The sequence below is a fragment of the Candoia aspera genome, chromosome 7 (genome assembly GCF_035149785.1).
Source record: "Candoia aspera isolate rCanAsp1 chromosome 7, rCanAsp1.hap2, whole genome shotgun sequence".
Classification (NCBI taxonomy): Eukaryota; Metazoa; Chordata; class Lepidosauria; order Squamata; family Boidae; genus Candoia; species Candoia aspera.
The window spans coordinates 70,052,420-70,078,495 of record NC_086159.1 but is presented as its reverse complement, the minus strand read 5'-3'; the positions used below and the strand labels follow the sequence as shown (position 1 = coordinate 70,078,495).

General features: G+C 40.0%; 1 protein-coding gene across 4 annotated transcripts in view; it reads left to right on the top strand.

The window, feature by feature from the left end:
• Positions 1–26,076, top strand: part of FAM185A (family with sequence similarity 185 member A) — a 49,207-nt gene that overhangs the window by 19,546 nt on the left and 3,585 nt on the right. For 2 of the 4 annotated variants that reach the window (XM_063308077.1, XM_063308079.1), the window contains exons 5-7: positions 4,766–4,807; positions 19,753–19,851; positions 21,306–21,440. In XM_063308077.1, the coding sequence (XP_063164147.1) occupies positions 4,766–4,807; positions 19,753–19,851; positions 21,306–21,440 (276 nt within the window). The remainder of the gene's footprint in view (positions 1–4,765; positions 4,808–19,752; positions 19,852–21,305; positions 21,441–26,076) is intronic. The other 2 variants (XR_010068289.1, XM_063308078.1) reach the window with 2 other exon arrangements.

Here is a 26,076-nt window from a genome sequence, read left to right as displayed (position 1 = left end):
GCCATCTCCCCTTGGGGTTGGAGCTGAGGCTCGGGTCGGGTGGGGTGGGCGTCCATGGCTCCGGGAGTCCGCGGTGCCTCTGGCCTTGGTCGGTCCTCCTCTGTCTCTTGCCGCGCGGCTCGCCCTCCTTGCCCGCGCCGCTCCGGCCTCATCTTGCTGGTCTTCTCGCCGTCTACTCCTCCCGCGGCTCGTTGTCGTCCGGTGGGGCTCGGCGAGGCTGAGTTTATGACTCTCAGCTTTATGTCATGCGCTGCCTACCTCTGAATAATACTCAGACACTGGTTCGCGGATCAGGCTCTGGTTTATTTGCAGGGCAGGTACAGCGTTGGTAGAAAAAAGCTGAGAGTGACAGGAGCGCGCCGGTGCGGGGTTTAAATACCCCGCGCCGGTCAGCGCCCCCTCGCTCACGGTCACGTCACCCCCCTTTGTCCAATACGTTGCCCTGCTGGTGGGTGAGGGTTTCCGGGATCGCCCATCATCAGGTTTCCCATTCCTCTGCTGATTGCTTTCAGCTGGGCGATCCCCGTTGTATTGCCGCTGATGGCTTGGGTGGCTCCGTGATCCGTTTAGCTATTGTTTGTTAGCCGTTAGTCGTTGTGGGTTGATGGCTACTTATCTTGTACCCCTTCACCTATTTCCTTGTCATTGTCATGTGTGCCATTGCGCTGATGACTTTAGCTCAACGGCACTCATGACACAGCATGGGTTTAGAGTCTACAGGCTGGTGCAGAGTGCAAAAACTATAAAGTAAATAAATAGCTGTCTCAAGAAAGAGATACTCTTGAGTATGCTGGCTTCCATAGAGAAGGAAAGCTTTGACTTGTATCTTAATCTTTACAGAGCAGTAAAATGTAGACGTGAGGGAAAATGGTTCCAATTATTGTTCATGGAGAACAGAAAATAGGGATGAATCAAGTTCCTTCTGTCAAGAATGCATGACCATTGCCTCAACTTTGCATTTGCTGAATGTCAGCAGTAGTGGCAAATGAAATGATAATATATATTTACATTTAAGAGAGGATGAAAATTACAGAGTCCATTATATCCTGTTATTGATGGAACAGTTATATGACCGCACAGTTTTTATAAAAGTTCATCTTCAAAATGACATGTTGAGTTTGCTTCAGCTGATTTAATTTTGCAAGGCTTTTTGACCCTAAAACGTTTATCTTTTCTTGAAGTTATACACTGACAGTTAATCTTACTTGAAAATAAGAACGTAAAACAGATCCTTTTTAATTTAGCCATTGAAATAATAGGCTCTTATTATATAATTGCTTTATTTCCAATACTTGTGTTATTACAGTGTGGTTTTATTATGCGTGTTTTCAATATATTTTGTTAATTATTTTTAGCTGGTTTGCATACCATGCCTTAGGAAGAGTAGAAATCCAGTAAATAAATTAGTTATAAAACCTAGCTAGAGATTGGGAGTGATCACAATACAGCAAAGGATAGCAATAAGGAACTGCTATGATGAAACAAAAATAAAGGTAGAACTAGTATTTTAATTAATGCTGTGCAAAAAGGTTATGATATGTATAAGGCTACATTTTTATATACAGAACTCTGGAAAGTATTTTAGCTTGGGGAAAAGCAACCTGTGGCAGTCTGGAAGTTGCTGAACTACACTTCCCAACATCTCCTGGGGTGTTGGGGGATGCTGGGGGCACTAGTTAAGTAATACTGTATCTTAATGTATTAGGCCAAACAATGAATGACAGTTTGGTTGCAATACAACTCCCTGATTCTGCCTGTTTACCAGCAAGCCTGTTTGCCAGGAACTCTTCAATTTACTATTGCTTCCCAGCTTGTGTGAATCAGGATATTGGTGAACATGGTTGGAACTAATCAGAACATTAAACTGCAGTTTGTAAGAAGCTTAATGCTACACAGTTTGTTGATTATTTATTTTAATTGAAACTGGCCAAGATTGGTTACAAACGTTAATGGCTCTTTTTCGGAAGAGCATAATGTCCTGGAGAGGGCTCCAAGCAGTGTAATATACATAAGTATTCATTTCATAACAAATCATAAGAATGATTGCTGCTTTTTGCAGCAATAGTTCCAGGGCTGTACATGATTGATATACAACAAAACAAAAATGAGAGTTAATTGAGGTCTTCCTACTTTATTTACCAGATTTCATGAAGGGATTGCATGTGTAGGCAGACTTAGGGTTATTCTTAGGGTTGAAAAAACAAAGTAAATGGGTACAGTCAGCAAGAAGTCTGCCTCCCCTTTCCCATGGATCCATTTATGCCTTTAAACAGCTGACAGACAAAATTTTGAGGTGGTCCATTCAAGCAGAACAGGGAGTTGACCAGTTTATTGCTTAGCTTCTGGTAAGACAAGATTCAGGACACAATGGTATATGAGATATTACACTCCAAACGGTAACCTTTCTTTGGTCTGCCTGCTGAAAAACACAAACAGTTTTCTTCTTAGCACTTACATCTTTGGATGTTTATTTTTTTATTTTTAATTGTTGAGCATTGATTTTCAGTTGAGTGTATCATGGATGTTTCATTGCAAAATTACAGAGTATAACCTTCCAGAAAGTGAAAAAGCTGGCTTGCAGCTAAACCTCAAAAAAACCAAGATTATGGCACCCGGCTTGATTGATAACTGGCAAATAGAGGGAGAAAACGTAGAGGCAGCGAAAGACTTTGTATTTCTAGGCACAAAGATTACTGCAGATGCTGACTGCAGACAGGAAATCAGAAGACGTCTAATCCTTGGGAGAAAAGCAATGACAAATCTTGATAAAATAGTCAAGAGCAGAGACCTCACACTGACAACAAAGGTCTGCATAGTTAAAGCAATGGTGTTCCCTGTAGTAACATATGGCTGCGAGAGCTGGACCATAAGGAAGGCTGAGCGAAGGAAGATCGATGCTTTGGAACTGAGCTGTTGGAGGAAAATTCTGAGAGTGCCTTGGACTGCCAGAAGATCAAACCAGTCCATCCTCCAGGACATAAAGCCAGACTGCTCACTTGAGGGAATGATATTCAAGGCAAAACTGAAATACTTTGGCCACATAATGAGAAGACAGGACACCCTGGAGAAGATGCTGATGCTAGGGAGAGTGGAAGGCAAAAGGAAGAGGGGCTGACCAAGGGCAAGATGGATGGATGATATTCTAGAGATGACGGACTCATCCTTGGAGGAGCTGGGGGTGGTGAATGACCAACAGGAATCTCTGGCGTGGGCTGATCCATGAAGTCACAAAGAGTCGGAAGCGACTAAACGAATAAACAACAACAAAACCTTCCAAGACTCAACTAATTGTGGCAGGCTAAACCCAAAAAAATAAATAAGCCCAAGGTCAACACTATTTTGATGCTGTGTGAGATTCATGTTTATCTGGGATATATTAGCATTCCATTGAATTGATAAATATAATCACAACCTTCTTCCTGTTCCCTCTCCAAGGTTCTCAAGGCCATAACTGAAGAGAGCAATTGGGGGCTGGAAAGACCTGGTTTTCCCCAGAGGTTCATGCTAAGTCAGCTTTGTTCTGGTAGGCACAAAGACATTCATGAGGGAGGGGGTTAAAAAAGTCAAGATGACAGCTGGGACTGCAAGATTGAAGCCCCTTCCCTTTTTATATGCAACACATGCATGATGCATGTAAAAAGGGGCTTTGATGTGGTTGTGGCCATCTTCTTGACTTTTTTTATTCCTTCTCCCGCCATGGACACCCCTGATTAAATGGAATGGCTTAATATTAGTGTGCTTAATGTTGTCCTAATTAGGTCTGCTATAAAGTGCAGAGCTTAATCCAGCAGAGGAGCGCTGCATCTTGGAAAGTTTATTGAGAAGGACCAGAGTTTTCCCTGTCTTTCTTACCAATCTTCCCAGGTTTAGTGTAGAGCTAAATTCTACACAGAATCTGCCAAGCAAACCACAGATCTGCTCTTATTCTTCAAGAAAACAGCAGTGCAAAAAAAAAAAAGTTTAATAAAATAAAATGAAGCTATAGCTTGGTAAAAATAGAACTGTAGCCCTGCAATGCAGTATGGAAAATAGGTTTGGCAGTGGTTGGAAGATGCATCTTTGTCATTTGTTTGCAATGGCACTGTAATTGCTATAATTTTTCCTAATGTCAATTTTTTTTTTAGTCCAAACCAGGAAGTAATAATTTTTGGTGCTTTTCTAACTGAAGTCTTTTGGATACGTGTGGTTTTAATTTAAAGCTGATTTTTAGGGCTGCACTATTTGTTTGTTTTTTTATCTCCAGTTTTAGAGCCCACCCCAATTAGAAGACTCTCGGTGGGTTACAAGAGAGTCAAACTATAAAACAGCACACGATACATGAATTTGAAACTCTCCCACTGCCTCCCTCAATGGACACCTCTAGTAATCAATTTGAGCTTAAAAGCTCTTTGGAAAAAGGCTGTTTTGGCTGCTTTTCAAAATGCCAGAAGGGAGGGGGCTATGTGGACCTTGGAGATAAGGAGTTTCAAAGGGGGGCAGCATAACTGAAAAGGCCTGCCATCTAGTCCTTGTCCCCCTAACCTCCAATTGGGAAAGGGTCAGGAAAATCCTCATTTGTTATTTTCATCTATATTTCTGTAAATTCAGTAATACAGACTCTTTTAATTCTGCTTGTATATATGTGTGAATGCAGGTGTGAGGTACATATGACAAATAAGAACCTCTAATTCATAGTTGGTTTCTTACCAACTATGCGCTAATATGAATTGCGCTATATGAAATGACACATTTTAAGGTGCCAACCGCTCTTACAATTTCATTGCAGGTGATATTACCTTGGAGACTAAAACAGGAAACATCACAGTTGGTAAGTTGTTCTACTTTCCTTGTTCATGTTATCTTTGTTTTTAATCAGGACAACACTGCTGGGTTGGTTCTGTAGATGGAAAGCTTAGACAGCTGTAACCGCTGGGCAATCTTGAGTGAAGTTGGATTAAACTGTTCATCAGTGGTGATTTTGTTCCACATTTGCCAGTTTTACTACAAGTTCAACACACATTGGATAGAATTCACCACAGCTTTATAGCAGGGTGGCAATTAAACCCCTTAGCAGGAAATGGGTATGTTCATACCTCATGATAAGCAGCCCTATTGCTTCTTTGATTCTGGCCTAGCATGTTCTTTTTTTTTTAAAGAATTTTATTAAGTTTGAAACAAAAACTACAAAAAAACCTAAAAAAGTATGAAACACAGGAAAAAATAATTTTGAAGATTACATAAAGAAGTGACTTCCAACTTTCAACAAGAATGTACAGCAATTTCCATAATCAATATCAAACCAAGATCACATTATTTCTATAAATCCTTCCATTAGCACATACACAAATCACTAATGTAATTGTTCCTTCCCCTTATTAAAAAAAGAATATATGTATGTATGTATAGATGTATATGTAAATATATAAATATATAAATTTCTCTGGCCTAGCATGTTCTGTGAATCCACTCATTGTAAGTTTATAAACCATGAATTATGATGTAGCACAGTGGGTGACATTAATCTTCCTATCTTCTCCAAACAAATACCTGTTAAGCTTGCTACTTCAGTTTCTTCATGGTTCAAATATTTGCAGGGAAATAGTCTAGATAAATGTTTCTCAAACTTGGCAACTTTAAGATGTGTGGATTTTAACTCCCAGAATTCTCCAGTCAGCATGGCTGGCTGGGGAATTCTGGGAGTTGAAGTCCACACATCTTAAAGCTGCCAAGGTTGAGAAACACTGGTCTAAATGAAAAAATCTGCTGTTTAAAAGCCATATCAAGTTAAGATCAGATGACAACCTAAGAAAAGCACACCTGGTTTGTAAATACTATGTTTTTGTGGATGTACAGTCTACACTTTCTAGATCTTTATTCAGTGTGTGTATGTTTGTGTGTGTGTTAATTTACCTAAACTGAGCAAGAGACAGAAAAAGATTTTTTGAGAATTTCCTGAGTCTCTCAGGCATTTTGGCTTCCCTTGTATATTTGTTTTTAATGTGATGAGCTCCCATATTAAATTAAGCAGAATGAGAATTCAGTGGTTATATCAAATGATCTAAGCCTGTTAATCAGTTGTTCATTCTTGTACTTTTGCCACTTAACATAAGAAAACAATTATTTCTCAGTTGTCTGTTGGCAAACAAAAGAGATTTATTTTGATAGTGCGCCAAGTCGGGGGGTTTCAAACTTTTTCAAGCTGCGGAAATGTGTTAGAAAAAAGTTTTCCAGAGCCACTGTTCACAAAGCAAAGCTCTAGTGATCAAAAATTGGTTATCTTTGTATGATTTGTTATCTTCTTTTTTGCTTGCCCTTCATCTCTCATGGAACTCCATCACGTTCTTATGGAACCCCAGCCTTCTGTGGAACACAGTTTGAAAAACTCTGCATTAAGTCACTATCAAAATTGCCTGTGGAGCAAAAATCTCGGTTCAAATTGAGACTGAAGATGCAGAATGGTACTCAACTTTCACTGCTTCCTGTCTTATCTCCTCAGATACAAGGTTTAAGCTAGTTAGCCTATATCTCAACCAACCATTCAATGACTTGTAGAATTTCCACTGTTAATTGCTTTAGAAAGAAGAAGAAACTTACATCTTAAAAGATAACAACAGATGAAGAAGGAAAATAAGTGGAGTAAGTGGAGAAAATTACATATATAAATACTATACATTTCGGCTTGGTTGCATTACTATGTCAGGGCATGAAGATGATCTGGAAAACAATTTCAGAAGTAAGGAGCAACTATTGTGCTGGGATTCAGTGAAAGAATTTCAAGAAGTATAATTTTTTTAAACAGAAAATTAAATAATGCAAGACAATAGAGAAGAACTTTGCAGAACTTGACACAGGTGACCAGGCTATAGAAAATAGTTTTTCTAGACCAGATAGAGAAACAATAAGGTCTGGTAACCATAATGGCAGGGCTGAACTCATGGGAGAAAAGATTGTCTCAGCCTCCTCTCCCATAAACTTTTTGAGTTGATACACCCTAGCACTTGGTGTACGCCACCACTTGCCTTTTAAGGGGATGCATTTACCTGGCATCCTTCCCCTAATCCTGGCAAGTTATAGGAAAAAAGATGATATAAGTGAAGTAAATTCAAGAGTGCTGCCCTTGGCCTGCAGCGTGAAGACTCTGACAAGGGAAATCCACCCCTTCCTTCTTTGGGAAATAGATCAATCTCACAAGGTATAAATAGAATCAAACTTTGTTTTGTTTGTTTAAGAAAAAGAGGAAATAATAAAAATTCCTTTTTAACCTTAATTAGTCAGATGCAAAACATTCATTGGTAAAGCAGATAAAATATAGAGCTGCTAAAGCAGGACAGCATTAAAAAAAAAACATGATTCTGGGCAGACACAAGTTGATATTGGTTGGCCTCTAATCTAGGTGTACACAAGAGATTCTACAAATCTATTGTAAAAAAAATCCCAAAATCAGTAAAAACAAAATTTACTGAGGTGTACAGAGAACATAATAATAGAACAACGCTTACACATCCACACTCAAAAGTGTCCTCACACAATATTTCCAGCTTAATATTTTTCAACTGTCCTTTCAGATTTAGACATTTTTCCCCAAAAAACAGGGTTCTCTCTCTCTTTTCTTCCTGGACTTTCTTCCCAGATCCCTGAGGATTCCAGTCAGTTAATTCTGAAGCTGCTGTGGAAATGGAATCTTTATCTCACAGAGGCAGCCACGATCAAACCAAGTTTTAGCTTAGATGGTCTTCTCAGCCTCACTTCTCAACTTCTGACTTTGTTTTCAAAAGTCAGATACTTTTTTTCTTTTAGCAAAAAGGGAGGTGCTTGGGTAATATGATTTTGTATGTGAGGACTGCAGCTGTCCCTTTTGTCTGAGATGAGTGAATATGCTGTGAATCTCAGATGTGTCTGGCTGTCAGTGAATGTAGAGCTGCCCATTCATTACAGTAACCAACCGAATTATAGTGGGCAGATGAAGAATAGAGAACAATCAAAAAGGAAATCAAGACATTGCACCTGATAATATATTCACTGACTAAGAAAGTAAATGAGATTATGTCTTGAGAAGAAAACTAGGAACCCTGAGCTTGCATCTGTTTGTCTTCAGATAACACCAGAGGTGCTATCAAAGATGTGGGATTTGATGCGGAGGGAAAGAGAAGGTGGGGATTTAAATGTTGGCGCTTTCAGCATATAGACAGTGTAGATAGCTAAGGGAATTGTCAAGACTTTGTTGTTTATTCGTTTAGTCGCTTCCGACTCTTCGTGACTTCATGGACCAGCCCACGCCAGAGCTTCCTGTCGGTCGTCAACATCCCCAGCTCCCCCAGGGACGAGTCCGTCACCTCTAGAATATCATCCATCCATCTTGCCCTTGGTCGGCCCCTCTTCCTTTTGCCTTCCACTCTCCCTAGCATCAGCATCTTCTCCAGGGTGTCCTGTCTTCTCATTATGTGGCCAAAGTATTTCAGTTTTGCCTTTAATATCATTCCCTCCAGTGAGCAGTCTGGCTTGATTTCCTGGAGGATGGACTGGTTGGATCTTCTTGCAGTCCAAGGCACTCTCAGAATTTTCCTCCAACACCACAGTTCAAAAGCATCGATCTTCCTTCGCTCAGCCTTCCTTATGGTCCAGCTCTCGCAGCCATATGTTACTACAGGGAACACCATTGCTTTAACTATGCGGGCCTTTGTTGTCAGTGTGATGTCTCTGCTCTTAACTATTTTATCGAGATTTGTCATTGCTTTTCTTCCAAGTATTAAGCGTCTTCTGATTTCCTGACTGCAGTCAGCATCTGCAGTAATCTTTGCACCTAGGAATACAAAGTCTTTCACTGCTTCTACATTTTCTCCCTCTATTTGCCAGTTATCAATCAAGCTGGTTGCCATAATCTTGGTTTTTTTGAGGTTTAGCTGCAAACCAGCTTTTGCACTTTCTTCTTTCACCTTCATCATAAGGCTCCTCAGTTCCTCTTCACTTTCAGCCATCAAAGTGGTATCATCTGCATATCTGAGATTGTTAATGTTTCTTCCAGAGATTTTAACTCCAGCCTTGGATTCCTCAAGCCCAGCTTGTCGCATGATGTGTTCTGCATACAAGTTGAATAGGTAGGGTGAGAGTATACAGCCCTGCCGTACTCCTTTCCCAATCTTAAACCAGTCCGTTGTTCCGTGGTCTGTTCTTACTGTTGCTACTTGGTCGTTATACAGATTCTTCAGGAGGCATACAAGATGACTTGGTATCCCCATACCACTAAGAACTTGCCACAATTTGTTATGGTCCACACAGTCAAAGGCTTTAGAATAGTCAATAAAACAGAAATAGATGTTTTTCTGAAACTCCCTGGCTTTTTCCATTATCCAGCGGATATTGGCAATTTGGTCTCTAGTTCCTCTGCCTTTTCTAAACCCAGCTTGTACATCTGGCAATTCTCGCTCCATGAACTGTTGAAGTCTACCTTGCAGGATCTTGAGCATTACCTTACTGGCATGTGAAATGAGTGCCACTGTTCGATAGTTTGAACATTCTTTAGTGTTTCCCTTTTTTGGTATGGGGATATAAGTTGATTTTTTCCAGTCTGATGGCCATTCTTGTGTTTTCCAAATTTGCTGGCATACAGCATGCATTACCTTGACAGCATCATCTTGCAAGATTTTGAACAGTTCAACTGGGATGCCGTCGTCTCCTGTTGCCTTGTTATTAGCAATGCTTCTTAAGGCCCACTCAACCTCACTCTTCAGGATGTCTGGCTCTAGCTCACCGACCACACCATCAAAGCTATCCCCGATATTGTTATCCTTCCTATACAGGTCTTCTGTATATTCTTGCCACCTTTTCTTGATCTCTTCTTCTTCTGTTAGGTCCTTGCCATCTTTGTTTTTGATCATACCCATTTTTGCCTGGAATTTACCTCCAATGTTTCTAATTTTCTGGAAGAGGTCTCTTGTCCTTCCTATTCTATTGTCTTCTTCCACTTCCGCGCATTGCTTGTTTAAAAATAATTCCTTATCTCTTCTGGCTAACCTCTGGAATTTTGCATTTAATTGGGCATATCTCCCCCTATCACTGTTGCCTTTTGCTTTCCTTCTTTCTTGGGCTACTTCTAGTGTCTCAGCAGACAGCCATTTTGCCTTCTTGGTTTTCTCTTTCTTTGGGATGTATTTTGTTGCCGCCTCCTGAACAATGCTGCCAACTTCTGTCCAGAGTTCTTCCGGGACCCTATCTACTAAGTCCAGTCCCTTAAATCTATTCTTCACCTCCACTGCATACTCCTTAGGAATATTAGTGAGCTCATATCTAGCTGATCTGTGGGTCTTCCCTAATCTCTTGAGTCTGATCCTAAATTGTGCAAGAAGTAGTTCGTGATCTGAACTACAGTCAGCTCCAGGCCTTGTTTTTACCGACTGTACAGATGTCCGCCACCTTTGGCTGCAAAGGATGTAATCAATCTGATTTCGGTGTTGTCCATCTGGTGAAGTCCATGTATAAAGCCGTCTCTTAGGTTGTTGGAAGAGAGTGTTTGTTATGCAGAGTGAATTGTCCTGGCAAAACTCTATCAGCCTGTGTCCTGCTTCGTTTTGTTCTCCCAGGCCATACTTACCTGTAATTCGAGGTGTCATTTGACTGCCCACCTTAGCATTCCAGTCTCCTGTGATGAAAATAACATCTCTTTTAGGCGTGTTGTCCAGTAGGTGCTGCAGATCCTCATAGAACTGCTCTACTTCAGCTTCTTCAGCATTTGTGGTTGGGGCGTATATTTGGATCACTGTGATGTTAGATGGCTTGCCCTGAATTCGAATTGAGATCATTCTGTCGTTTTTTGGGTTGTATCCAAGCACTGCTTTAGCCACTTTACTATTAATTATGAAGGCTACTCCATTTCTTCTGTGGTCCTCTTGTCCGCAGTAGTAGATCTGGTGGTCATTTGATGTGAAGTGGCCCATTCCAGTCCATTTCAGTTCACTGACGCCCAGAATGTCTATCTTTAATCTTGACATCTCACCAATAACCACATCCAATTTGCCCTGGCTCATAGATCTTACATTCCAGGTTCCGATGGTGTGTTGATCCTTAGAACATCGGATTCGCCGTTCACCACCAGCACCATCAGCCGCTAGCCGTCCTTTCGGCTTTGAGCTAGCTGCGTCATCACGTCTGGGGCTAGTTGAGCTCATCCTCTGTTCCTCCCCAGTAGCATTTTGACCATCTTCCGACCTGGGGGTCTCATCTTCCGATGGTATACCGACATATCTCTGGTTGTACTGATCCATTTAGTTTTCACGGCAAGAATACTGAGGTGGGTTGCCATTACCTTCCCCAGGGATCGCATTTAGTCTGACCTCTCTGTCATGACCTTCCCGTCTTGGGTGGCCCTTCACGGTTTAGCTCATGGCATCATTGAGGTGCTCAAGCTCCAGCACCACGACAAGGTAACGATCCTTTGCTGAAGTTGTCAAGACTACCCAGGACAATATACATGGAGAAAGCAAGAGAGCATCATGTAGACATGATGAATAAAGGAATAATAGATAAAGGGAAGGTGAAGGTGAAGCATTTTCCTGTAAGCAAATATTGAAAGAGCAATTAGGGTACGAGGAGTACCAGCCAAGGGCAGAAACTTGGAGACCTAGGACATAATAATCAAGAATCTACCCACATTCAGGACATTGTGGGTACATTTGCCTCGCCAAAAAGATTCGCTTGGAACCTCAGGAATTTTATTCTGGACTGTAGCAACCCAGAGCATGTGTAAAAGAATTTTATGAACAGTTGCTCTTTATATATAAAATCAGAGGAAAGTCAGTTCTTGGGTTTTTTTTTTTAAAGAAGTCAAAACATTAGCTTGGATTCAAATTGAGGAGAAAATGTTGTTAAAACATACACTGGAGACATCACACACTCTGAAGATTCACTCCAGATTGTTTCACCACATACAGCCAATTATTTCCATTTATCTAAAATTAATTTATGGTGCTACTTTGTCTTGATGCATTTATCTCATTTATTAGTTACATCTGGTTTTGTCTGAGATATCTACTGAACAGATTCAGAATCTAGAATCCTTCATTGATGTATGAGCTATTTTTTTCTTTTGGAAATTTACCCTCAAATTACTGTGATAATATAAATTAATTCCATTAGAATCAGATAGGTATGGAGGCAAAAATGCCATCATTTTCATTCTTTTCTTTTCAAAATGTCACTCCTTTTGTATCAACAGTCTTCCTTACGTGTAGATGCTGCTGGAGGAAATCCAGCAAAATGGACTGTTCAATCACAATATGACCACCTCTTCCCTCGCTCTGGTTCTCCTCTCTTTAAGAAGGCAACTGATACTGTTACAATTAACTAACTTCCTGAGATCTTGGTGATGATGTTTAGCATCTAAGAGCCTGAAAAATGTCAATCCCAATAAACAAGGACATTTGGATGCCAAGTGTGAGAATCTTTAAATTTAGACCACAGATGTCACAAGGTAGCTTCTCCCCTACTTCTGTCTCATAGCTCTTTTGGTGGCTCCACTTCCTTTCACCCGTGGGCCAGCTTATCTTTAGCTGTGCCAGTACGTCTATATGGAATATGGCTATCTGAGGAAGATGTTCTGCTCCTGCTCCACAAGGCTTGTGAAATGGTTTATTCCTCCTAGTTGTCTCTAACTTTAGACCTTAGACCATCCTCTGGCCTTTTTCTATATTCCTCTTTCCTACAACTTGCCTTCTCTGACTAATCATCTTGGTGCTAAACACTTTCATTAATCCTTGTTCTGTTCTACTTCCTCCTTTTTTCTGTTTCTCTCTTTCCCTCTTTCTTCTCTTCCTCCTCCCTCCCTTCCTTTCCCTCCTCTAACTGACTTAGAGTGTTACTTCCAGTGGTAACACCAGTGGTAACACATTCTAATACAGAATTTAGCAGAAAATCCAGTTAATGTGGTTTATAGAAGGTGGAGGCATCTAGCCAACCTTGGCTTATCTCAAAAAAGCTAAGAAAGAATGGATATGGCTAGTACTTGGATGGGAGAGCACTGGGAAATCCAAGAGCTAAAGGCTAGGCTGGGCAGTAAAAAGAAAAAAGAAAAAATCCTAGAATGTAGAAATGGAAAACTACTCCCATATTGCTGCCTAGAAAGCTATATAGATATGTCCCTATGTTTATCTGGAGTCAAGCTCAATGCAAGGGAATTTTTATCATTTTATCTTTTACCATCCTTCCTTATGACTTTTCCCCTTCAGCACTACCCAGCTGGGAAAATGTTTTGTCTATTGTACTTGGCTCTTTCAACTATGCTAATCCAGACCTGGCCAGGAAAGGAATGTGTCCAGTTAGATAGTTCAGTCAGTACTGAAATTAGCACATAGCACAAGGTGGCTTCAGCTTTATTCTTCCAATACACACACTTTTCTCTCTCTGAAACACACACACACACACACACACACAGATAGATTGACATCTGAAACATAAGCATCAGTGAAGGATGAAGCTCTCATTACTGACGAATATATCTGTTAAAGGGATTTTGAAATTAGGAAAATAGTATGGTATGCTTGAGAGAAAATAGTAACATTCTTTTTGAAGGAACATTTGTTGAATTTTTCATTGCTGCAGTTTTATTTTGATTTCTCTGTGCTTCCTGTCCTTACTGAGATCCATATGTCCCATTGCTCAATAAAATACTTTCTTGAGTAAATAGCATAGCTATGATCACGTTTGTTCACATAAACACATACGAGGAGGACACCAAGTACAGTATATGAACCTGCTCTGAAATTTGCATGCTTCATTGTATGACCTGGGGATACTTGCAACATCATGCAACAAATACACGTTAGCACAACGAAAAACCAGTTAGCTCAGAAATAGATGCCTACGATAAGTTACTATTTCACAGAAGAGCAAAACAGATGATTCATATTAATCCTGTAGAGTAACTGTGATGTGTTCATTTAGGATAGTCAGACAGAATTTAAGGCCTCTTACACTGGAGCTACCAAGTACCATCAGAATAGACATGAGGTAACCTCCTTTCAGTCAAGCTCACCCAGTAATTCACATTCAGGACCATATAGTTTTCTTGGCAACAATCTGAAACTGGTTACTATTATTTTCTTCCAGGACGTCTACAGGCCTGGGGTTCCTTGGTGGTCTCCCACCCTGGTACTAACCAAGCCTACTTAACTTCTGTGTCTAAACAAGGTTGGTCAGTTCTCGCAACCTCTTGAAACCTTGGTTGGATCTACAGAAGAACAGCACGAGTCAGGTTCACAGAGGCTTCCTGAGTTGAACCATTGCTTCAGAAACAGTCTGGATGCCTCAGGAGAGCCCCCACCACAAGTCTGAGACAAGCAGCTTGCACAGTAGAAGTGCTGGGCTGGTAGGCCACCAATTAAGGTTTAGCAAGTTGGGAAAAAAAGATTTCCCAAAGCGTTAATACCAGTCACCAGAACTAATCAGTATAGTAAGCCAGGTGAACTTAGGGTAGTTCCAGCCTTCATCCAGTGTTTTCATGACCCCAAAGGCAACACTTAACTAGCTTAAGAAAGACTCTGTTTCAACTGGTGAGCAGTACAGGCCACAACACTTACAGCTTGACCCCTTGGCCAGTCATTCAGTGTTTTGGAGCAGGACATTAAGAAGGAAGATAGCAAGAGTCTGGTGGTAGAGGTATTTGGCCTTGTCACCACCACCAAAGGGGTAGTCTGAGAGAGGAAGGGAATGGCGAGAAGAAGGGGAGATACCCCAGGTTCCCTCAAACCTGAGGGCAGCACTATATGTCTGTAGACTGATCTTGACTCTGCGTAGGGAAATTATGACTTCATAAGAGTATGGAGAACTCTTCCATGTGCTCTCAGTCCCTTGGACCCAACCCTGCCTACATGGATTTAGAAAGAGGAAATCATATGGGAGCTTGCCAAGGATGACGCTGTCCATTGGACCATTTTGCATCATTTTTCACTGACTACTCAAAGCTGCCTTTGAAACGATCACATATGATGCTTTGGCATTTCTCTTCCACCCAGCTATGTATTTTTCATTCCACTGCATGTAATTCAGTTCCAACTGGAGTTTTACAGAGAATGGCAAGAATCAGTTTGGGCAATCTAGCTAAATAACTTGCTTTTTTTATCTGTTAAAAGCCAACTACAATTTCTTACAGCATGTCAACATCAGACATGCTAAGCTGGAAAGAAAATTATGGATTGTCAGGAATTGTGTATTCCCTCCTGAAATCCCATATGCTTCAGTCTGCTGACTTCACTGCTGTGGTTTAAATTCTGTACATGTATCTCTTTCCAAGACTTATTGAAGTCATATGGCTCGCTATTCAGTAAAATATTTGGCAAGGTTAAAATGATGTAATCCAGAGGAGCATTCCTGCCAGAGCTGGCTTTTTTCCCCCACTTTCATCCACTCTCCCACATTTGTGAACCCCAACATGGTCTTACTTTCTTGGTACAAAAGACAGATCACTCATCCTAGCAGTAGCTGAAACAGAATTGAAACCTTAAGCATATAAAGAATTTTAGAAGTAAAAAAACTAAATGCCTATGTGCATGTGTACAGGTATATGAGTGTAAACACACACCTTGAGTTTTATTTGGATCCCTTCTATCATACACATACACATCTCTTTTAAGTAATAGATAAAGCTATAATCCTGTTGGATCTTAGATGTAATGGTCCTAGATATTGGAAGCTCCTTTTTAAGGAACTCCTTGCTCAAGCTTGGAAGCTTCTGAAAGTTCTTAGCCAAGTGACCATCGCTTGGCCTAAATGCTCCTTCTAAGATATGTTCTAAAATATATAGACCTACAGCAAACATTATTGTAAAACTAAAATACCATTTTCTGAGTTTTCAGATGAAAGAAACTCAAAAAATAGCTCACAAATAAGTGTGTGTGTGTGCATGCACGTGCGTGCATGCACTGTGGTTTTTTCCTTAGTATTTCCTAGTAATGGTTTCCAGCAGCCCTCCAGTATGTCAGAACCCTTTATAGCTCCATCAAGAAGTTCCGTTCTTCCTATAGCTAAATAGTCTCTAGGCCAAGTGAACCAGGTGGTGAGGAGTCATTCATTCATTCATTCATTCATTCATTCATTCATTCATTCATTCATTCATTCATTCATTCAATTTATGTAGGATGGGGCTGGCTGGCTTTAATGGAAATCTACAGAAAAAAGCCTAGTAGCAAACATTAGCCCTTTATCAAATACCCATGTATCAAATTAGGTGTTAATGGAGTATTAGTAATCCCCAGAATGTATAACTTCATGTTATGGGTCAGTAAAAAATCTAATTCGGACTCTGACTGCTAATGGGTCCCACTGCCAGAATTATTTTTTTAGCAGAAAAGTGAGATCAACAGCTATAGTTATAAAACAAACAACAAGAGAGAGAGAGAGAGATTTTAAAACAAACAGCTCTTCTTTTTGCCAAAAATTTGCTGGATTATGGTCATAACTGTATTCGATGCTCTCCTGATTCAATTCTGTACTACGCTTGCGCTGGGTCTCATCAGAGCAATTGGCAAAGTAGAGAGAAATGGAAATAATTATAACAATCATATAGGTTTAGTTTGAGAGAGAGTTGTCTTTGCCATTAATCTGAGACTGTCCAATTCTCTCCAGCATTCTCAATTTCAGCAGGTTTCAGTTCTTTTGCATATATTTGAAAAAAATTGTTTTGCTTCTGAACATAAGCCTGTTAGTTTATCTCTCTTTAACACACTTTTATGTAATCAGCCCTTGATTGCAGATTTCTGTGATCTAGCTAAATTTAAATTTATTTTAAGAGGTATGTATTGTAATTTTCCCATCTCTTTTATTCTGTATATCTCAATTTTCTTTGTTATAACGTATAAAGCTGGGGGGAAAAAACAAGGCTTCTCATTAGATGCCTGATAAATTTGTCTTTCATATATCTGAGCAAAACTATCAGAAACTCTTTTTCCACTTCACCTTCTGGGCTAGTTGAAATCTCTCATAAGCCCTGCATAATTTATCAAAGCCATCTATGTCTTTAAAAGCAACTAATCTCTCTATATTTCCCCCTGAAACTATCAATCTCATGGCTCAGCATGAAGCTCTCAGATGCTGAGCCTGGTCTCATTTCTCTCCCTGTGGACACAGGCCAACTTTCATTAGCAGTTGCAACTAAGTCCCCCTAAAAGGTCTGGAAGAGAGATGGGAATAACTGAAGCTTCATTGATTTTTTTTTAAAAAGTGGGACTAATTAATATTGTGTTGGATCAGTGTTCCTTAAACTTTTTTCTCTCAGGATCCCTTCCTACTTTTAAAAATTATGGAGGACCTCAAAAATGCTTTTGTTTGTATGGGTTATATTTATCAATATTTACCATATTAAAAATTAAAATTGACACATTCGCTGCCATTACTGCTTCTCACAATTTTGTTGGGATTTTAATATAACATTATTTTTCATGAGAGCCAGTTTGGTATAGCAGTTAAGGTACCAGGCTAGAAACTGGGAGACCAGGAGTTCTAGTCCCACCTTAGCCACAAAGCCAGCTGGGTAACCTTGGGCCAGTCACGTGATCTCAGCCCACTTCTGAAAATCTTGCCAAGAAAACTGCAGACATATCCGGGCAGTTGCCACAAGTCAGAGCTGACTTGAAGGCACCAAATAAATAAATAAATAAAATTTCAAGATAGGCTGGCAAATCATCTTGATTCTGTAGACCCCTGAGAGGGTCTTGGGGACCACACTTCGGCTTTGAGAAACACTGTTCTAGATCATGCCAGATGCGTTCTCTTCATGCATACAAGTTCAGTGTTGCTATTTAGATATTGTTACTCCAATCCAAATCAATGTAGCTGGAGCTGGAGCTTCAGTATTCTTAAAAAGCTAAAATCACATTAATTAACAGTTCATTAGGAAAGAAAGGGCACCCGTCTCCTTGAACAGTTGAATAATGTGGGGGAGTGGGGAATGGAGAAGGCATGCCCAAGTCCATTTCCGTATGTATCTATGCATTCCCGCAGTCCTTGGAGCCAGCCTTGGCAAGAAAAATAAATCTGGAAAGCATACTTTCCATCCCGTCATCCTCCTGAGGTCTTTTGCTTTTTCCTTTCTTAATTATTATTCTTTAACTTTCTGTTTTGGAAATGTTATAGCTGGCAGATTTGGGGAAGGCTCCTAACTATTTTTTTTTTCCTAAGAAGTTTCAAGATGGAAACACCCTATTAATCTGAGAACTGGGAACACATATTTCATATTTCACTGACTAAATCTGTTCTTTATCATCTCCTGGGGCTATTTCAAGGTGTTGCTCATCAATAGTGATCTTAAGTCAGGGCCAGCTCTCCTGTTAGGCAGAGTGAAGCAGCTGACTCATAGAGCAGATGCTGGGGAGTGGAAAGTAGCAATGAAATGAGGAAGACCATCCGAGTACCCCCTGAAATAGCCTACTATACTCGGTTGCAACAAGGACACTGTTCCATCAGTAGTGTTGAAGTTGGGTTAGCTGCTTCTCCTGGTTTGCTTCTATCTTCTGCCGGTACCAGCAAAAAAGTTTTATCAACTAAAGAATGAATATAGTTGTGGCCCACACTCACATGTTCTTTCTCAAATGTCACAAAATCCCTTTGGGTTTGGTAAGAAGGAAGCTGAGATTGAAGCTGTCATTGCCGGTCCTGATTCATAGCTGTATTTTTCCAAAAACAGGATGCCATAGCATCCTCCTCCTCCTCTTCTTGGTCCTCCTTTTTTGTGTGGGGGTTGGAAAAGAGAACTTGGCCACATCTATCATCTAAGAGCTTAGTTAAAAGGAAAGCTATATATTAATTCTCTGAGATTAATAGAGCATAGACCAAGCAGGAGCATAGCCCAAGCAACTGAGCCTGCCTTAATCCAGCTTTTAGTTTCAGGTAGTAAGAAGCACAGTCTTCTGCAAAAAGCACCCTTTCCTGCCCAGCTGCATTTTTTTCTGATGAAAAAGAGCTTTTTAAAACCTTTTAAAAACATCTATGCAATTCAAATTTTGTACTTTCTGTAATTACTAATAGATGATACCCATGTTCATCTTTTCTTACTCCATAAAATGGAGAAAATTGTAAGTGAAAAAAATTATTAAATGCTCAGAAGTGTGAAAAATTGGGATCATTTAACTTTTTCTAGTTTCTTACTAATAAGTCCTTGGGATAAAATACATGTTACTTGGAAGATGAAAGGCAGGTGAAATGCTATCTGCAAGGATTGTTCTTGGTTAATCTAGGTTTAGGTTCTAATGAGTCTCTTGTATTCCATCATGTGTGTGTGCAGAACTTTTGAGCAAACTACTTCTATTTCTAAGGTTCATGCAAATCCACTTCTGAATATCTCTAATTCTGGATGTGGGAGAGAGGAGAAACTGGAATTAAAGAATATTAATTGTGTGTGGTTTTTCTGTAAACAGGCTCCATTTAAGATTATCAACATAGCCTTTTGCTTTGGACTGCCCAGTTCTTCCTGCTTTCTTGAAAGACAAAAATATCTCAAGTCAATATCAAGATCACTGAATATTTTGAGAGCTAAGCTTAGTTACCATCACTGAATACTTGCAGCTGTGCTCTCTCTCTCTTGATGCTTACTGAGTCTCAAACTATCTATTAAAGTTTAAATATAGAAAGAATACTATGTCCTTTTCTTTATTTCCAAACAAAAACCTCCATGACTCTTTTTTTTCTCAAGAGCAAAATTTCTAAGATGCTTAGAATGAGCTACACGAAATACACCAGTTTATTAATTGGCATTTATACAGAGCTTAATATTTTTCTTCTCTTCTTTTTCAGAGTCCTCTGAAGGATCTTTAAAAGCCTTTACATGTCAAGGAGAAATAGATGCCTATGTTCTTCGTCAAACTGGAGAAGTGAAGCTGAATTCTCAGGAAGGTTAGTGGATCAGCAATTTTAAACCTTGGGTTCAGGATTTCTGTGCCATCATTAACAGCAAAATTCCTCTTAAGATGCCCTGCAGTCAGGAGAATAAAAATCATTAGAAATATAAAACATACACAACTTAGACTAAACTAAAAACATAACTAACCCCCCTGTTTAGTTCTCCTCTGTTCAGAACAGCCATTATTCAGCTCCTGCTTTTTCTGCACCACTTCCTATGACTCATATCATACCTACATGGCAGTTTAAAATTTCAATCCGGAAAAAGGGAATTGAAATTAGGCAAGAAATATTTTCTTGTTTATTACTTTCTCTTGGCTTTGCAAAACAAAGCTCTTAGGTGAACAGGGACGCCTGGGGAAAAATTAACCTCTCATTTAAAACCTATGTATTGTCTGTTCCCTAATGTTTATCTTCCTGATAAATAGGAGAGAGGATGGGTAGGCTGTATGCCGAGTCCTTTCGCCATCTCTGGTTCCATATAAGTGTGGAGCAAACTCATGGCCAGAGTTCCTTGGCTGGATTACTCTGTGTTTCCAAGCCAGAATTCTGGGGAGACTGAAGTGAAGCCAAGAGGCAGGGCCTTCCTTTCCCAAAAAGTGCATACTCAGTTCTTTGTGCCTGCAGGGATCCCAGATATGCTTGAAATGTGAACACTTTTGTGTGTGAGACAGAGAAAGAGCAAGAAGAAGTCTTGACATTGACCAGGTGTCAATGACAAGTTGTTAGAGACCAGTTGTTAGAGACCAATAACATTTTTCAGTGCCAGGCATTCTGAGTTCGTTCCTGTGCTTCACTGGAGGTCTTTCATAGGATATTGGTGCCAGAAGTCGGAAGAGATTGTTACCCATCTTCTTTTGCAGCCCCTACTATCAGGGAACCTCTTGGAGCAATGTAGGAAACTGAGTTGATGGAAATTGTGTTCAGTCGGCAGGATGCTTTTTTGGATTTTGGTCTCATGCATGAATTAGAAGGAGCTCTTCCAATTGCAGAAGCTGAGTTAGGATCCAGAATTATAATTTTCTTCTTCTATTCCAAATCAGCTGCAGTCTGCTATTTCAGCCCTGTTCGGTCCAACCACCAAACTGAGTTAGTTATTTAAAATAATCTGGAGGAGTAATGCTGGTACAAAGAGGTCCCCGCCAAAGAAAAGTGCTCACACATTGCCTCTGCAACAGTAAATGCCATTTCTGCAAAGAATTTTGTTTTTGTTGTTTTAATAGTATCATTGACCAAATCCCAGAAGTTTCTGGTATTTTACCATCCATGGGAGAAATGACATTATTCTTCCACTCCAATTTTAGAGCTACAGGGGCGGCTGCTTGCTAAGTATAAAGAGAAAAGCATTTTTCCACAAACAATAACCACGTTAGCAAGGAGGGCCATTATGCGGTTGAAAGAGTTTTCTCTTTGTTTAATACGAATCCTTTCACTGCTATGTATAACAGGCTCCATTACTGTCAAGGTACCTGCAACTCTTCAAGCTTCTCTGAAGTTATCTGGAACTAAGGTGGAAGTGAGCCCAGAGATCCAATGGCAGGCTACCCAGACTGTTTCTAGAGAAGACCGCATAATAGTGACCGGTGAGATTTGTTTCATAACGTCTTCTAAAAATAATTATGTTTACCAGTGCAGCAAATTCTTCTAGAATTGATGGCTGTCTATGATTAATGAGCAAGCCAGCATCATAACCCTTTTTCATCTTGGCCTATTGAAACTAAGCAGAATTCCTTGAATTCAGACGTGTTTGTGAATTCCAGTTAGTTTCAGCTCAGAAACAATGTTTTTGATCTTTGGTCTCTTGGGGATTAAAGAGGAGGAGATGTGGTAGCCTAAAGCACAGTGTGGTTTGCCCATCAAACTTTAAATAATATTGCTGGCTTACCTCTGCATCTGAAGTGGCCCACAGGGAACTTTTAAATATGTAATAGGAGCAGAATCAAATTTTGTTGCTTTGTTTAATCAGATCTACTTGAGTGTGTGTGGGTGTGTGAGAGAGAGAGGTCAAAAACACACACAGTGACCAAAGCAGGTCTATGTATCTGTTACGTGGCTTATCTCTCTACTCTTCAGCTTACACTTTTCATCCAAATAATGTTGGTTTCATATTTTCTAAAAACATCATTGGCAGGACTTGCAACCCACTTTCATTTGAAGGCTCATGGGCTGAGTTCCTCATTTCCATGTTCCAAATGGAGCCCATTAGATTGGAGGCTACATAATTATGAATAAAGTATATTGACCCTGCGTGCCATGGTCAAGGAATGTCCTTGTTAATGGCAAGCCAGCAACTTGTCCGACTGTGATTTTATTTTTATAAGAATGGCCTTGAAGTGCAGCTGATCATGTTGTACTTTTCGTATCAACAGAAAGAAACACATTGTAAGAAAGTTTATTTTGGAAAATTGAGTTAGAAATGTAAAAGTAAACCACCAGCAGCAGCAGGGCACCTCTTTGATGATTTGGGATGGGGGCTTCTCAAATAGGAAACTAACCAGGCCCATTGCATTTTTTCTCTGCAACAAGGATAGTGTAGAGTGTGCATCATAAACTCCATATTTGAACCTAGAGAGAAGTTGCATAAACAACATGCTTGGAAAGTTCTTTTGGAGTAAGCAAGGGAGCAATTTATAAGTGTTTTTATGCTGCCTTATGAATCTTAGTGCCACAGTTAATAGTGTATTTTTTAAGACTTGAATTCCACCATCTATATTTAGCATCCTGTTCCTATATCCCAGAGGAAAGGGCAGGGTTAGCCAACACTGTTTCAAAGATGATGAGTCGAACTGGTTTATAAGTGGATCCCAATAAACCTGCAGACATTGTCTGTATTATTAAAGAAATTGTTTGGCCAAATAACTCATAGTTTAGAGAGAATGGTAGAACTGGGCGTGTGATGGTTATTCCGCTTCAGCTATTCCACAGCCCCACCATAGATGGTTGCCTCAGAAAGCGGTTCAGTTTTCCAATACAGATTTGCTTAGTCATCTGTAACCTAACCTATTGGTGAGATTTATTTATTCCCATCATGCACTATGAAGTGCACTAAAAGTGTACAAAAATATCATCATCATCATCGTTTGAACTTGTATGCTGCCCAACTCCCAATGAGTCTGGGCAGCTCACAACAATCAAACAAAAAAATTACAGTCAAATCAAAAAAAGATAAATGATGGCCAGCGCGATGAAGCAAGAGATCTCCCCCTTCCTTGCCAAAGGCCTGGGTGAAGAGCCAGGTCTTCATGGCTCTTCTGAACAACAGCAGAGTGAGGGCCATCCAGATCTTGTGGGGGACCTCATTCTAGAGGGCAGGAACTATGACAGAGAAGGCCTGCTTATCAGTGCGTTATCAATAATAGTAATAAATGCCTTATCAATAATAATATTATTATTATTGCTTCACATTATCCATTTGGTGAGTTGGTCCATTTGTGTGAGCAAAATGATATTGAGGGAGGGCATTCTACCCCCAAATTTAGAATCTTATTCAGTTACCTTCAGTTGTCTATGCAACTTGTCTTCCATGCTTTGCTTCTGTGGTTTTTAAGTACTGCATGAAAGCTTCAGACTTCTGATACTGTTGCTTAAACATTGAAATATTTGCAATTTTTGTAAGGTATTTTTAAGTATTCACTTAGGTTTTGGGTATGTTTTGTTAGGAAGGCTTTGAGTACATAAAACAAATTAATTGCACAGGAAAACAGCTGTTTGCAGCTGGGAGACACTGGGCCCAAACTGAAAGAAAAAGGAGCTTTGCTTCAGCCCTTACTGTGAGTTCATATTAAGAGGCACTGAATTTATCATCACAGTGATTGAGTTATTACAGTACGTTTCAGTGTTTATTGTTACTAGGAGGGAAAAACACTCACACCATAAATAATTGTTGTTAATCTGTTGTTAATAATAAACAAATAACTGTTGTCAATCTAATAACTGTTAAATAATTTGTTGTTTGAGGAAAGAGCTGCATAGAGAGTTGATATGTATGATCAAAGTCCAGCAACTGCTGCAGCTACATTCATTTTGATGTCAGGTCAAAATCTATTTGCTTTTCAACTGAACAACTTCAAAGAGAAGGAGAAAGGGTGTAATACGTTCTTTGAAAGACACATTTTTCAGTATCCTGCCTCAACACTGGAGTCCAGGTTAAGGCAAATACAGTTGCCTTGGTCTAAAAAGCGTGACGCAGATTACTCACAGTGTGCCACTGATGCTTCCAGATCTCTCCCACTGACACTGTATTGGAAGAGATGCTGCACAGCCCAGAGAAGCACTGCTATTTTGTGTAGGTGTGGAGCAAGCATCTTTGATGCTTTCTCTACAGCAGAATAGGTACCCAAGTAGACATTCTGTACTGAGTGGATGGTTTGTTAACAACATCCCTAGGCTGTCAATAGCAGGCAAGAAACATTGACAGAATGTTGGGTAGAACAACTGCTCTGTGAGATGGAATTTATCTCCACTCCACCTCAGGACCTTGCCTGCTATATTATGGAGTAGACTAGTGGGACAAACGGCAACGGCGTTTTCGGGTAACGGCGTTCCGAGTCGTCATGCTGGCCACATGACCCGGAAGTGTCTATGACAACGCCGGCTCCAAGGCTTAGAAACGGAGATGAGCACCGCCCCCTAGAGTCGGATTCGACTGGACTTTACGTCAAGGGAAACCTTTACCTTTACCTTTAGTGGGACAAAAGTGGGAGATACGAACTCCCTCCTTTTCTGTCTGTGATATACCAGGCCATACCAACTAGCACTTAAGGTTCCTCCTTCCTCTCCAGGCGCCCACATCCCACAGAAAAGTAAACTTGGGATGTCGCTAGACCCAAGGCGGTGTTCTTTGTAGTTTCCCCTTCGACAATGACACCACTGGGAGTGTGTTGCTTCACCAGGCTCAGTAAGCAGATGCCCACAGTCAAAGGCCTGATGCTGTGAGCAAGCTGTTTTCCACAGGTAGCAGGCAAACATCCAGATGGTAAAGGGCATATTCCCCCTTTCTCACTATCTTCAAATCCAAGTGGTCTTTATTTCAACCTCTACTTGGCCTAGTGTCTGGTAGTCTTAACCTCTTGTTAAATTTGGTGTTATAGAAAATAGAGACCTCAAATAAAGAATGTCAACAACATGGTTAGAGCATAGATAATGGTTCAAAAGCAGACAGACCTTGCTCCAGGCATGAACAGACTTCTAGAAATGCAACGCAATAGTCATACCTAGACTTTTATTGCTCTTCCATACATGTCAATCTTATGTTTAATGTTGTTGAGTTTTGCTGGTAATGAGGAATTTTCATTTCTTTTATGTCATTCTTTTTCACTGATCTCCCATTAACTAAATTAAAGTGTACACCTTTTTTATCTTGCACCATAGATACTATACTGGCTCTCAGATTGAAATTGGGCTCAAGAGCCTTATTCTCATCCAGATTGTGTGGGTACATTCTATATCTGTGCTGCCCTGCCCACCCATGGACAAATTAATTGAGCTCTGAGCAATAAAACCCATTACAGAAAATCTAGTGCCATTAAAGTAGAAAAAATAAGAAGGAATAATAAATAACGCATGGTCAGTTTTAAAAGGCTTGAGTCTTCCTTAGAGAAAATAATTTCCTCTCACATGCTTAAATTCTTGAAATGACTCCAGAAAGCTAGGCTGTTGTTTTTCTGGGGTTTTTTCCCCCTTGAAACGTAGTATTCATGGCAGCCATAGCATCTAATACTCAACCGTCGGTACAAAAATGCTGCAGCTGATATGAGAGTCCTCAAAAGGCATCTTTGACTAGTTAATCGTTTTTCATTTACACATTAGGCTTTGATGGAGAGAGTCAGATCCAAAACATATGATTAACTGAATCTTAAATGGAGTAATCTTTCAATGTAAAAACACAGCAAATGGTGAGGAATTTCAAGAGAGTCATGAGTAGGATAAGCCATGGTCATTAGCACTTTATTTCATGATAGTGTAAATCTTGTCCCTAAACAAGGCAAAGTCACTATTATTTGAAACATAGTAATTATTCTTACATTCTCTGTTGTTATGCATCTTGTGGATCTAATATACGGACTGGGCCATTTGGCCAGTGAAGTATGTTTTCCTCCTCCAGAATCTGTCCATTATCTAATAGTGTACAGTCATAGGATATGACTAATTTCAACTGAAAATTTCAGAGAGAGGTAAAGTTGCTAAGTGTTTTTCCCATAAATCATTTTAGTTAAGTAT